Below are 15,403 nucleotides of genomic sequence, written 5' to 3'. Positions count from 1 at the left end.
GTACATATGGAACATTTCTGGGATCTTTATTTTCAGCTCATGAAACAGGGCACCAACACTTTACATGTTGCATTTATATTTTTGTTCAGTGTAAAAATAGCACTCGTATCTACCCTTACATTTCACTCAAAATCCCACACCAATTTTCCCCCAAAATGTTTTTAATAAAAAGTTTCTGAAAGGCTCCCAGCACTTGTGCAAGCGGTTCCCACACATGAACAACCCAATTAGTCCACAGAGCGACTTTGTCGTCCATCTGAAAGAGAGCGTCAGCTGCCCAGGACTCCTGGCAAGCCAATGGGACTGGAAGTTGGAGCAGCTCGCTGGCATCGACAGGCCTATTAACTCATCTCAGTATGACAGAGATAAAATAAAATTAGGAAGTGAGAAACAGACTGGTGGTGAGTGTGTTGGGGGAGATTAGACAGAGGATGAGGCTTTCCTCAGACAGACTAGTCTGGACTGGGCACACCTACGTCGTGCACAGAGAACTCTGGAGGCCTCTCCCGTCACCATTGATATGCTAGTCGTCGCCTGGCTGTGTGGCAGCGGCACTGTCAAGAAACAAACGGTAGCGGCCTACGCATTCGTCGATCTTAAAGGATAGACGTGAGCAATATGGTTTAAACTCCACCCAGCCTATCAGAAGGCAAGGTGAAGCAATTACCATACTGCTTAAACCTATCAGACTCTTTGAGATCTACAGGAGTGCCCAGGCCTTAGGGGTGGATTGGGATTCAGCATGAGCCTGCGTTGTCTAGTACTGCGCAGGACCCAGCCGGTGCCTTAAAAGCAGCCCAGTCATGGCCCATTTAATAATGCAGCGATCTCACATTGATGAGTTATTTGTCCAAAGAAAATATTTGAATAATGGCTTTGAATGCTTCACATGAACATGACTAACGGCCCATCCCATGGCATAATGGGGAATTTCTCCTGCAGACATATCGGTAATAGGACACGACACGATTATGACGACAGAGCATCATTTTTTACCACTGCTCTAGGAAACTTGTTGAAGAGCAGAATAAACTTAATGATGGTCCAAAAACATCTGTATTTAGAGATGTCACCCTCTACTTCTGTGCAACAACAATTATGATCGATTGAATCAATCAATAAACACAATCAGTCTAATCAAAATAAGTCTAAATAAATAAGCCTGGGTTCTAATGAGTTTTGGGAGCTGCCATCGTTACATTACAATTTTTATTTAACTAGGCAAGTCAGTTAAGAACAAATTCTTATTTACAATGACGGCATACCCCCGGCCAAACCCTAATCCGGTGAACGCTGGGCCAATCGTGCGCCGTCCTATGGAAGAAGAGTGATTTTCCGGTGGTGGCCGTGATGGTGTTTTAGATGATCTGCTGTTCACGCAGTGCTGAAACCACACCAAAACACAAGCAGGGGCCAAGCAGCACACACTATTCCCTGTTCCCACAGTAGTGCTTTTATCTGGCCACATCTCTTCGTAGATTCCTTGCATTCCTTTTTCTTTAGAAAATAATGTAAAAACACGAGTTCTTTAAAAAAAAATCAGGATCTCACCGATTTTTCACAGCCAACCTGCGACGTTCATATGATCGAACGGTACGATGAACTCACCGATTATGGGGTGGGACCGTTGGGTGAAACAAGGGGAGAGTTTGTGTTGTTGTTATCTTATACCGTGCATTCGGAAAGTATTCAGACCTTGACTTTTTCGACATTGTTATGTTACAGCCTTATTCTAAAATTGATTAAATTGTTTATTTCCCCATCAATCTACACACAATACCCCCTAAGGACAAAGCAAAAACAGGTTTATTTTTTTTTGCAAACGTATAAAAAAGTTCATACCCTTTACTCAGTACTTTGTTGAAGCACCTTTGACAGCGATTACAAGCTTGAGTCTTCTTGGGTATGACACTACAAGCTTGGCACACCTGTATTTGTGGCGTTTCTCCTATTCTTCTCTGCAGATCCTCTCAAGCGCTGTCAGGTTGGATGGGGAGCATCAACGCACAGCTATTTTCAGGTCTCTCCAGAGATGTTTGATCGGGTTCATGTCCGGGCCCTGCTGGGCCACTCAAGGTCATTCAGAGACTTAGCCCAAAGCCACTCCTGTGTTGTCTTGGTTGTGTGCTTTGGGTCATTGTCCTGGTGAACCTTCGCCCCAGTCTGAGGTCCTGAGTGCTCTGGAGCAGGTTTTCATCAAGGATCTCTCTGTACTTTGCACCATTCTTCTTTCACTCGATCCTGACTAGTCTCCCAGTCCCTGCCACTGAAAAACATCCCCACAGCATGATGCTGCTACCATCATGCTTCACCGTAGGAATGGTGCCAGGTCTCCTCCACATTGAACTCTTTGGCCTGAATGCCAAGCGTCAATCTTGATTTCATCAGACCAGAGAATCTTTTTTCTCATGGTCTAAGAGTCCTTGAGGTGCCTTTTGGCAAACTCCAAACAGGCTGTCATGTGCCTTTTAAATGAGGAGTGGCTTTCGTCTGGCGACTCTACCATAAAGGCCTGATTGGTGGAGTGCCGCAGAGATGGTTGTTCTTCTGGAAGGCTTTCCCATCTCCACAGAGGAACTCTGGAGCTCTGTCAGAGTGACCAACATATTCTTGGTCACCTCCATCACCAAGGCCCTTCTCCCCCGATTGCTCAGTTTGGGGGGCGGCCAGCTCTAGGAAAAGTATTGGTGGTTCCAAACTTCTTCCATTTAAGAATGATGGAGGCCACTGTGTTCTTGGGGACCTTCAATGCTGCAGAAATGTTTTGGTATTTGTGCCTCGACACAATCCTGTCAATTTCAGAATAAAGCTGTAACGTAACAAAATATGGAAAAATAGAAGGGGGCTGAATACTTTTTGAATGCACTGTATGAGGAGATTCAGGCACCGTGGACAGGAGGTGCATGGCGGGCTGCTGCGCTGGTACTGCTAAGACTTGCCCACCACCTCAAGAGGAAAGGGTAAGCAGAGAATGAAAACAGGAAACATGGATTGCTGTTTGTACACGGAGGTGCTGTGGTGGGGAGAGGGTCAGTAGGTCTGGGGTGTGGTAGAGAAACAGGGGGGGGGGGGGGGGGGGGGGGCTCAGTCAGGCTTCCTGTCTTGGCACACTTTTTCCTGCCCATTTCCTTTCTGCTGAAAAATGCACCCAGCTCCTCCCCTCTTCCTCCACCTCAGGCTTAGTACCCGGTGCCAACCCAAACAGACCTCACAGCTCCAGAGTTCCAGCTCCCCTCTTATAATGTTTCCTTTGCCAGCCTCTTCCAAGTGGCCCCAAAAGGTCAATTGCACATACTTTTAACATTTTGCCACCCTACCCAAAGACAGACAGAGACAGACACACACATTTGTAGCTGATTGACACTAATAATGCTCTCCTGTTGACAACAATTGCTTTAGATGGTTATCTTGAACTAAAAATACTACTTGCCACTTCCTGAAAAGTTACTCACTTCACATTACGTCATACTAGACAGACTGTGTGAAAACAGTCATCCAACTATGCACTTTAAAAACACACATTTTTAGGAAGCAAATGTGAAAACCTACATACAGTTGAAGTCGGAAGTTTACATACACTTAGGTTGGAGTCATTAAAACTCGTTTTTCAACCACTCCACAAATTTCTTGTTAACAAACTATAGTTTTGGCAAGTCGGTTAGGACATCTACTTTGTGCATGACAAGTAATTTTTCCAACAATTGTTTACAGACAGATTATTTCACTGTATCACAATTCCAGTGGGTCAGAAGTTTACATACACTAAGTTGACTGTGCCTTTTAACAGCTTGGAAAATTCCAGAAAATGATGTCATGGCTTTAGAAGCTTCTGATAGGCTAATTGACATAATGTGAGTCAATTGGAGGTGTACCTGTGGATGTATTTCAAGGCCTACTTTCAAACTCAGTGCCTCTTTGCTTGACATCATAGGAAAATCAAATGAAATCAGCCAAGACCTCAGAAAAAAAATTGCAGACCTCCACAAGTCTGGTTCATCCTTGGGAGCAATTTCCAAACGCCTGAAGGTACCACGTTCATCTGTACAAACAATAGTACGCAAGTATAAACACCGTGGGACCACGCAGCAGTCATACCGCTCAGGAAAGAGACGTGTTCTGTCTCCTAGAGATGAACGTACTTTGGTGTGAAAAGTGCAAATAATCCCAGAACAGCAGCAAAGGACCTTGTGAAGATGCTGGAGGAAACAGGTACAAAAGTATCTATATCCACAGTAAAACGAGTCCTATATCGACATAACCTGAAAGGCCGCTCAGCAAGGAAAAAGTCACTGCTCCAAAACCGCCATAAAAAAGCCAGACTACGGCTTGCAACTGCACATGGGGACAAAGATCGTACTTTTTGGAGAAATGTCCTCTGGTCTGATGAAACAAAAATAGAACTGTTTGGCCATAATGACCATCGTTATGTTTGGAGGAAAAAGGGGGACGCTTGCAAGCCGAAGAACACCTTCCAGGGGGTGCTTTGCTGCAGGAGGGACTGGTGCACTTCACAAAATAGATGGCATCATGAGGTAGGAAAATGATGTGGATATATTGAAGCAACATCAAGATATCAGTCAGGAAGTTAAAGCTTGGTTGCAAATGGGTCTTCCAAATGGACAATGACCCCAAGCATACTTCCAAAGTTGTGGCAAAATGGCTTAAGGACAACAAAGTCAAGGTATTGGAGTGGCCATCACACAGCCCTGACCTCAAGCCTATATACATTTTGTGGGCAGAACTGAAAAAGCGTGTGCGAGCAAGGAGGCCTAAAAACCCGACTCATTTACACCAGCTCTGTCAGGAGGAATGGGACAAAATTCACCCAACTTATTGTGGGAAGCTTGTGGAAGGCTACCCGAAACGTTTGACCCAAGTTTAAATGATTTAAGGCAATTCTACCAAATACTAATTGAGTGAATGTAAACTTCTGACCCACTGTGAATGTGATGAAAGAAATAAAAGCTGAAATAAATCACTCTACACTATTCTGACATTTCACATTCTTAAAATAAAGTGGTGATCCTAACTGACCTAAGACAGGGAATTTTTACTGGGATTAAATGTCAGGAATTGTGAAACACCTTAGTCAAATACATTTAAACTCAGTTTATGTAAACTTCCAACTTCAACTGTATTACTAATGTCCCTCAAAAGCAACAAGCTGCAAAAGCCATAGAGCGTAAAAGTGAGTGGGTTTAGGTTATACTTTATCTTCAGGTTTGAACTCCACCCCTTTTAAAAACGTCAGCACACTAAAAAGGGCCCTCTGTTTTACAAATTTGCTCACATCTCTGACGTCGATACCCGCTCCCATGGAACATTCACTCTACACCTCTAAAAGCCTGGTATGGTGGGGAAAGGAAAAACAAGACAATCCCTCCAGCATGGCCACTCTTCCTGTCTATGTGAACAGAGAGCCAACATGGATTAGACCAGGGTTGTGTTCATTAGGGCAGCATTAGCATAGCAAAATGTTTCACAAAGAAAATGCTCTTCTTCTTGGACAAGTTTAGGTAGTCCCTCCCCGTTTAAGTCAAGAATTTTTCCCTGGTTAGGTCATGTGCTCAGAAAAAAACTCAACACCTTACTCATGACCAAAGTATGACAAAATACTGTGAATATAAAGCTGTCCAGAATCAAACTGGTAGGCCTAAATATTTTTCCACTGAATAGGTATATGCTACTGTATTGTCCATCTACTTCTCATTGTCTCATGTCTATTAAGACTCCATTATCACTTCAAAACCTCCAGCATTGAGCTAGTCAAAGTCTATGACCTCACCGACAGGCTTTTGTTCCTGGGGGGCTTGGGCTGGAAGACAGAACAGCAGGTGGTTGAAGAGAATTACTGGCCAGACTGTGGACCCTGGGGTCCAAAGGCCATGGCTAGCATAATAAAACCTAAACCCCATGGTACGTTTACAAGCCTCCTTTGACAAGAGTTTTCTGCAACCTCCTGTGAGGAAGGCCTCCTATCTGCTTTGTGTAACTAGTGGAACTAACTTACTGAAGAAGTGCTGACGTCATAAAAACACTGTAAAAGGGCAAGCACATCTGCAGCTGAATTAATTTGTGGTTTCTCTATGCACATTCACACTAATGAACCTTGATGAAGATGCTATGACACTGTAGAAATGTAATACAGCCTTACAAGACTAGGTTTTAGTTCACCTTAACAATAGTAGGACCTATACCCAAGATGTAAAAGACAAGGCTGTTCTCTGGGCCCTCTGAGAACGATTTGATATCTGTTTTTGATTCTTGCATCTGCCAAGAGTGCTGATGTTTTCATACCGTTGTCTCTCAGGTCATGACATAAATGACCAAAGCAGAGGCATCTGAGCTAAGAGGCCACTGACAGGCAGGTGGCATGCAGGCATGCATCTTCCTCTGGCTGAGAGAGAGAGGAATTCATCTCGGAGAGCAGCCCTGAGGCTTCGTGTGTTTGATCCAGAGCAGTGAACAGCGCTCCAATAACATATAACATGACTTTGAGCAATTGGTGTTGCTTCCAAGAACAACTGAGGAGCTTTTTCCCCATCACAACCAGTGTTTGTCACAAACAAACTTGTGTGTCCTCAACAGCTACCTCCATGCCAATGAGCTTTCAGGGAGGAGCACAAAGCCCCTGGAGATGCTTTCGTGTTGGCCCCCTTCCCCCACTCCTCTATACAGTGCCAGAGTAGCCTACACTGTGTTGGCACTGAAAGGGCAGTTTTGGTGCTTTGGCCCTGCTAATACACCTGCTCCGGAACTCACACCAAGTTCTGCCAGTGTTGAACTGACCCTGAGGGGATTTCTCAAATGGGGATTCCCCTATTCACAAATTACTAATCAATGTTCTCCATCGGCTGTTGAAGGCCATTCATGATCAGTCATTCACAAAAGCATACATAGCCTCCATCACTATAACCCATAATATTTGCAATAACACTCAAGCTGTAATAAAAATGTGATGGTTGTGTATCAATAAGCGTGATTATTAGTCCGAACTAATCATGTATGGTTTGTAACGCTGTATCTTATGTCCCTGGTGATTCGTATTTTTTATGTTTATGAGTTGTGGAATCCAACCTATTACTAGATAAGCTGCTGTCTCTAGTAGCTGACCATGACACACATTGCAAAGCAGCTGTGCTACCATAAATGTATGTCTGACATCGCTATCGTCCAAGAAAACAACACTACAGTCAGATAGCTCGTTGACATTCTAGTCACCGTGAAAAACGTACGCGTGCTTACGTTATCTAATGACTATAGAGAAAGGGCTACTGTGAAAAAATAAAGGGGGAAACGTCCGATCAGTCCAGGGAAATTCGTTTGCAAACTATAGCCCAGTACACTAGTTATAGCCTACACTAAACATGCATCTGACTGGAGTCTGGACTATCCTATAACAAACAATGTCCTACACGGCCAACTTAAAAAACATCACCTCGATATAGTTTAATGATCAGCAACTGATTTAGAGCGAACATGAACATATTTAGTATCTTAAATTTCATAAAGAAACAATCCTGGTAACAAATTAGTTCGCTCTCACCCTAAACATGCATATCTGTTGCGCCTTTAACGCAATAATGCTCAATGGAAAAACAAATCGATATCTGGAAACCTACCATTTTACTAAGATCCATAGTCTCAGAAAAATGCAGGGTGGCTGTGAGATCAAAGACGAAGCAGGTCGCTGGCAATACTTCCGACACAATAGTCTACAACTGGGAAAGGAGAAATCTAGAAACGCTTATGAGGGAAAGGGTGGTGGAGTGGGCCCGTTAACTCAACATGTGTCCGGATTTGGTATCAAATTCTCTCCTTCCGTGTCCATTCTACTCTCCCCGGTCTTACGTGCTCATTTAACGGTGGGGGCTCCCAGACACAGCATCCGACTGTCGAGAAGCGGAACCGAACTGTCTAGAAAACGACAGTCTACACACGGGAACGTGTACGGTACTCTGCATTTTCCGCATATTTCATACCATTTTAGATTGCAGTATTTAAAACGACATGACAGTTTCTAAGCATCGAGTATTTAATATCCTTCCGGGGCTTTTGTGTAAACAATAGCGTGCCCTCACTGATACAATAGGTGCAGACCGGGGATGGCACAAACCCCCGCCCAAACTAACCTCGTTCCTCACCACGTAACAAATTATACAATCCTGAAAGAAAAGAAAAAAACTATCAAAGAATTTATGAGAAGGCGAGACACCAGAGCTGCGCGGCTCGGACACACTGCAAATAATGATGATGGTAAACAATGTAACTTTCCATCACCAGTATAACAAATCATCAGTGATTGGGTGACTGCTTACATGTGGCCATAACACTACTCTCTGATGTAGGCCTATGTCTATGGGCCATATTGACATATGATGTGCTATACGAAAAGTGTAGCCTACAGTAGCATAATTAAAGTAAGTCACTGTCAATATCAAAGATATGCTGTGACTCTACTGCAAAAAAGGAGCCGTTTTCAGTCTTCAGCTATGCTGAGGCAATGTGGCTATGAACTTTAGCCGACAGAGTAATCTTAGATAAATAGTGCCCCCCTCTGGTTACTCTGAGACAGGTTTATATCAGAATCATGAAATGATTGCACTGTCTGGAACCTTCACTAAAGAAATCGAACAGCCCAGATAATTTCAGATAGCTATTCAAAGAGTAGGCTCCTTAAATATAGAAAAAGCACAAACAACTCAATATTAGACCAAGCATATCATTCTTTAGTAATAACCTCAGCAACCGAACACATTAAGTATTTTTTCAGAATTGTTTGCACGTCATGCATGAAAAGCACATGAACAAATAAAGTTACTATTATAACTACTAGGGCCAACTGAGGAGCATAGTCCGCGGTAATCAATATGTGACCCATTCTCCTGCTGGCAGACTGACTGTTTGTGTGGAGCGGCCAATCTTCAGACAAAGCCTGCTCTTCACCACAGTCTCTTCACTTTCTGGTACTGTGTGGGTGGACCCACCGAGCACGGCTTTATGGAGAGGCTGCAATTCTCACATACACTACTCTGGGCCTTTATGAGTATCATGTTTAAATTGTAGTCAGTTGTATAATATTGATTGTTTACAAAACTTCTGTCCCCATACATTGATTCCGCCTTTGTGATGGTGGTGCCGAGAACACACACACACCAAGTTTCAAGGGTGAAAGTTCCCTCTGTCTCAATTTTGTGGGCAAAGTTCATATTATGGCCTTGAACACAGCTGAGACAAAACAGTTCCAGACCAAAAATCAACTTACTGGTAGGTCACGCCGGCATTTCATTGCGGAGTAGGCCCTTCTAGCCAGTTGGCCAGACTCAGGGCATATCGCTACTGTGTGTGAGAACAGTATCCACTAAGCAATACTGGTTTTACTCAATAAAGTCCGATAGAAATTAGATCTAAAAATCACAAGTGTTATTGTAATAATGAACTCAATAATACAAATGTAGGTCCTTGTGATGATGTAACCTAAGCATCCAATGTCCAATTAACTTTTTTCAGCTTGTAAAATATCTAATCCACTCCAAATTAAATGCCAGAGTTAATGCCATTGTGATCTCATCTCAGCACTTTGTTCCAATGGCTGACCTGCCACTCATGTCCAGGACTTTTTAATTTACAGCCGGTGCAATGAGGCCACAGCCCAGTGCCTACTGTTTTTGCTGCTTCAGTGGTTTTAGTGGGCCCGGGCCGCTTTCGCTCTCCCTGTGCATGTGTGTATGTAACTACCTAACTCTCTCTGGTTATAATGACAGGGTACAAGCACAAGGTGGGTGTAACTTACAAAGGCAGGAAGAGAAAAAGGAAGACCAAGAGTATTTGTAACAGACAGAGAGATTAGAGAGCCCACCCTGCTGTGCTGCTCGTGCCCAAGGGACATTCCACAGCTGCCAGGGCACCACTAAAGGGGGCAAAGGCGTTCTCTTAGTCAAACCAAGGTATATGATCTAAGAACTAAACTGTTAACATTGTCCAAAAGTGTCAGAATGACTCTTACTCTCAAAAAGCAGAGGATTTTAACACCCACCATCTCAGATTGTTTTGAAATTGTTTCTGTTAGAAACATAAGATTAGCATTCCTGCAACATCATTTCGTTTTATTTATTAAATTAAGCATAATTTAGAAATTAAACTAATTGATTGCACCAAAATTGGCCAATTTAATTTATAGGATTCACATAATATTCAATAAATATAGTACCTAACATCAGATTTGGACTAAACGGTTTTCTAACAATGAGTAAGACATGAGGAATCCAAAGAAATTGTCACCCACAGACCCCCCACCCCAATAACAAGTATATAGTATCAGTTCTCTATGTCTGACAAGCAGTATGGAACTGCAGCTCAGAGTATTGTGTCTTCATTCCCAGTGAATTTGGTGATCTTTTTTCCACTGTTCAATGAAAGTCATTGAAGTTGTTAGGTTTATGTCCCATCCTAAATCCTGATATTACCAGGTTCTGGCCACTAGATGGTGCTGTTCCAGGTGATTACTCGTATTTTAAAGGCGGCTTTTGACAATTTCTTTGGATTCTTCATTGAATATTATATGAATCCTATAAATTAAAAAATGGCCAATTTTGGTGCAATCAATTAGCTTAATTTCTCAGATCTAATTATATTTCAACCAAATAATGTTGCAGGAATGCTAATCTTATCTGTTTCTAACAGAAACAATTTAAGATGGTGGGTGTTATGGCTTGCTGAAATGACATGGAACGACCCATACTGAATATCCAGAGGCAGCCTGCCTTGGAGAGCTGTGGGATGCAGGAAGCAGGCAGGAAGGATCTAAATGTAAGGCCTTAATTATGTAAGCCACACTGCTGTGTGGTGGAGTCAATCTCAGGATGTATCCCACAATAGAAAGCCCAGTCTGGGAGGCCCAGGAGAGGTTCTAAAGTGGGGTGCCGGGCTGAACGGAAGTAGCCTTCCCACAGACGCAGCCATGTTTCTCTCATTTCAGACGACTATCCAGACAGACACTCTGTCATTGTAGCAGGCAGTACTTAGCTATGGTTTCTGACCACAACAGTGGTGATCATCACCATAGTGCATTCCAGGGAAGATGGATGGAAAAACATCAACATGTAGTCTAGGCCTACTAGCCCATTTCAGGAATAAATAGAAACTAATTAAACCAGGACTCTTTTACTGTTTCAAGACAAAGTCAGGTCTGTCTTTCCAGACGAGAAAGAGGTGGATAGCAGCTCTCCCCTGGAAGTTAAAAGGTTAGTTAAAGTGGTACGGTTTTCAAATGGAGGTGGACTGCTGAAACGACTAAAATAGTTTCTCAAGATGGTCACTGAGCTCCTTTTTAACAACTGTGCCATTATGTTTCATGACCGATGAGAAAATCTTACGTAGCAGTACAACTGTGACTCCAGAGAGAGGCATGGCAGTCCTTCATAAACAAGCACACCATAGATTAATTCCATCCACAAATAGAGAGAGCATTACTAATTTCAGGTCTCTAAACATGTCATTATATGTATGCTGTATGTGTTACCTGGCCCTGGGTGAGGTATTTTTATAACTCTGCAGACAAAATGATGGAGCGAGGACTCGGAGTCTGAACACACCCTTCTTGTTTACCCGACTCTCAGGCTTTAAGCCTCGCCGAGATAGGAGCCCTGGGACCCATAACTTCACCCGTACCACTATCAGTTAACTCTAGAGACTTGTTCTGTGTCAATGCATTTCTATACACCATAAAAAGACTGCATGTTCCCAACTCCTACGGTCATTTGTGTAACCGCACAAACAGATCTGGGACCAGGCTAGATTGTATTAGAGTGCTTGTGCCTGTACAGAGGAGCTGGAAAGAGGTCTTAGAGCAGAGCCAAACTGGTGGTTTTGGGACAGTGGTGAAAGCCAGCAGATTCAGGCAGATCCGAGCCAAAACAGATCAGATTAACTCGGGATGATCCCTGTATTAAAGCACAAACAAGATTTCACTGATTCCTCCCTGCGCTGCAGAACAGCTTTACGACTGCTGTCAAAAATCTACCATAACAAAAACAACTGCCATAACCAGATTAGGAATCATATCCAATTTGAGCAATTTTGAGAGGAATGTGGTGTGATTGATTTTAGGTGAAAGCCTAAACTTGTCTATGTCACAGTCACAGCACACTACGTGTACAAGAGACAGCAAAACTCTGCTCTCTGGATCAATCTTCAGTCCCGTAAATGCGTGCTCAAAAGCTTACTGATTAATTTAGCAGTGGTCGTAGTAGAAGATGGGAAAAGCAGGTTGCAGCCGCCGCTGAAAAATAAATAATCCAGCAGAGCATGGTCATTTAGAGGCTTGATTCATCTGACCTACTTTTTTGACTGGTCTGGGAAGAGGGGGGAGAGACCGCCAAGCAGGAAGTGTTTTGTCCACACAGCTCAGTAGCTTGCATGAAAAATTAGCATGCGTTTTTCTGGACTTCAGCTCTTGAGTAACAGCCTGTCAGCTACATGGATGGATAATTCATAGAACATCCAAACCATCATAAAAAAAAAAAAAGGGGGATCTGCAGTTGTTACATCCATTTTTATAAATGACTATGTACCCATTGATTCTAGAAGAATATAACTTAGAAATGCCTCATGAGCTTAATTCAACTGTCCTACCCCATCAGAACCTAGAATAAGCTTGTTTCACTCCAATGTTTGTAAACAAACACTATATAGCCTCAAAATATGATTAAAACTAAAAAATGTGATATCATGGATGATCAGTCCTTGCATCCATAGTTCTGTCTATGAATTCTCCAGCCCCACCCCTCAGTTTTTTACAGAAACACTTTATTGTTTGAACTGTGGATTGCCCCTTTAAACCGCATCAACAAACAGTGCTGCTCAGTTCCACCATTTCTTCCTTCCTTTCGCACAATTTATTTCCCTGTATCATAGCAACAATGATAGTCCCACCCAGCTCTCTCTCACACACCCCAGTATGTTGGCTGATTGCACTTTCCAGAACCCATCACAATATCCCGGGTCAATAGTTCTAGTGCTGTGTCCAGGAGTCACTAATAGGCTTTTACTGCAGTTCGATACATGGTAGTGGTATTTATGGATAGTCCAGGCAGACACACACAGCATTTTGCCTACCTCTCTGAATAGTCCAGGCAGACACACAGAATTTAGCCTCTCTCTCGCCACAGTTGTGGGCGTCACCTCTCCTGAGATATGGTAAATCAGACCTGTTCTTATCAGGCAGAATTCCTCAAAAGGACAACATCTGTGCTCTTAGGACTAACCCATTTCAACAGATTTTGATCTTGCACTGAAGACCCAACACCGATGTCATATCTCTATAATCTTTGCAATGTCAATTTTATGTGATGGCATATTTTCTCTCTGCTCCTACGGGTGCTAGGCTATTTGAGGCATAGCCATCAAAAACTCATATCAGAGATGTTACCCCCTGCTAAGAATGAGGAGGGATGATGTTGGCTTGTTGTTGTGTGGTGGTACTATAGTACTGCATTGTACTACAAACATCGTAAACAATGCATTCCTGTAAACACTCGCTGATTTAGGTCAAATTGGCGCGCATGGATCATGAGCAATGTTAACAAAAAAATCCATGGAAATTCGAACGTGCGAGGCAGCACCAATCAGTCAAGCAGATGAATCATGACATGTCCGCACGTTCTCACGCTGAAAGGATCATTGCCAATTTCAACGCAACGGACGGTTCCAACTCGAAGCTTTACCAGAACTATTATAATATCTAAACATTTCTTAGTCCCTTCTAATTCTGTAAACGAAATCCCAAATTCCCACTAAACAGGTGTTTTACCTGACCGCGTTCAACGTCCTCCTTCTAATTCTGTAAACGAAATCCCAAATTCCCACTAAACAGGTGTTTTACCTGACCGCGTTCAAAGTTCTCCTTTTCAAGTTCGAAACTGTTCGCACCACCGGTCCGACGAATCAGCGCTTTGTGAATTGGGTTCGGTACTTGCTGCATGGAACTCTTCACTCGGTCCATTGTGTCTCTTTAGAATTTCCACTGAAAAATAATATTTCTACAAAGTCATCGTCAAATTATTTAAAAAAAATTGACAATAATAGTCCATGCAGTCGGCCAATTCAGGAGGTAATTTCGCCTGTCCACCGCGTCTCCCTCTGTTGGCGATGTCATGTTTTTAAGCTGGGTTCGTAACCAAGTAGAAGGTGGGATTTTACTAGTTGCGAAGTGGTCAATGGATGCGTTCATGTGCTTTTAATTCGTTGACAAACGCAGATTGGTTTATGCCCAACAAGCTGTGTAGACCATAAACTAAAAGTACAGCTATTATGCTTGTAAACAAACGATAGTGTTCAGAAAATATATTAATAAATTGTTTTTTTTTAAATAATGCAGTGTTCTGCATTTAACTGCCAAAATGCTGTTATCGAGATCATTTTCTTAGTAGGTGGTCAGTTGTCAGCTTGTGAGAGACATGGGAGCTCATGATGATATAAGAGTTTCCCACTGGTAATTACCATTTGGAAGGCCATTCAAGTGGATTTTTCCCAGTCGTATGTGGTAAATTCCCACTGCCCACTTGGTTATAAAAGCAGCATTAAGCCTGACGTACAGTGGGGTTGCTGGTTGTACTAAACTGATTTTAAAATATAATCCCCATGCTCTCATGTTGTTACCCTTTCTCCCTATGCAGTCTAAATCAGCTTTTTTGCGAAGGTGTTGCACTGTTTTGACACTGATGAACTATAGAGTTGCCCAGAACATAGAGATAGATATAACTCATTTTTGTATCTGTGCTATTATGTTTTAACCTTTATTTAACTAGGCAAGTCAGTTCAGAACAAATTCTTATTTTACAATGACGGGCTACCCCGGTCAAACTCTCCCCTAACCCGGACGCCGCTCGGCCAATTGTGCACCGCCCAATGGTACTCCCGATTATGGCCGGTTGTGATACAGCCCGGGATCGAACCAGCCCGGGATTGAACCATTATAGCGTCTGTGGCAGCACCATTGAGGCTATCTCCATTTTGAAGTAGTAGTTCTTCTTCACGATTGGCTGATCCTTCCTGATGACCTGGTTGGACATGACTCCAGCAGGGTCACCAGGAAGGATCAGCCAATGAAGTTGGAAGTCCAACCTGGACTCAGAGGTCAACATAACATAGTACATGTAAATCCGGGACACACCAATTAGTATGATATGTTAGGTTTCATATGGTACTGTAGGTATTAATTTCTGATTGTCCATCATCCATGTCGTATGATATGTTACGAATTACAATTTGTATGATATGTTACGAATTGTAATTTGTACAGTATGTTACAAATTTGCTAAACGTATGATATGTTACAAATTCCAATTTGTTGTGGCTAAAGTTAGCTAAGTTAGGGGTTAGGGTTAGGTTAAAGGGTTAAGGT

General features: G+C 42.7%; 1 protein-coding gene across 1 annotated transcript in view; it reads right to left on the bottom strand.

The window, feature by feature from the left end:
- LOC120018293 (huntingtin-interacting protein 1-like) overlaps nt 1-8,183 on the bottom strand; it is a 40,341-nt gene extending 32,158 nt beyond the window's left edge. Inside the window, exon 1 of the mRNA XM_038961419.1 lies at nt 7,623-8,183. Within this exon, the coding sequence (XP_038817347.1) occupies nt 7,623-7,640 (18 nt within the window). The 5' untranslated portion in view covers nt 7,641-8,183. The remainder of the gene's footprint in view (nt 1-7,622) is intronic.
- Nucleotides 8,184-15,403: the final 7,220 nt, after the last annotated feature.

The sequence above is a fragment of the Salvelinus namaycush genome, chromosome 23, assembly GCF_016432855.1.
Source record: "Salvelinus namaycush isolate Seneca chromosome 23, SaNama_1.0, whole genome shotgun sequence".
Lineage (NCBI taxonomy): Eukaryota > Metazoa > Chordata > Actinopteri > Salmoniformes > Salmonidae > Salvelinus > Salvelinus namaycush.
Note: the sequence above shows the minus strand (reverse complement) of the source record. Positions and strands in the feature narration are given on the sequence as shown.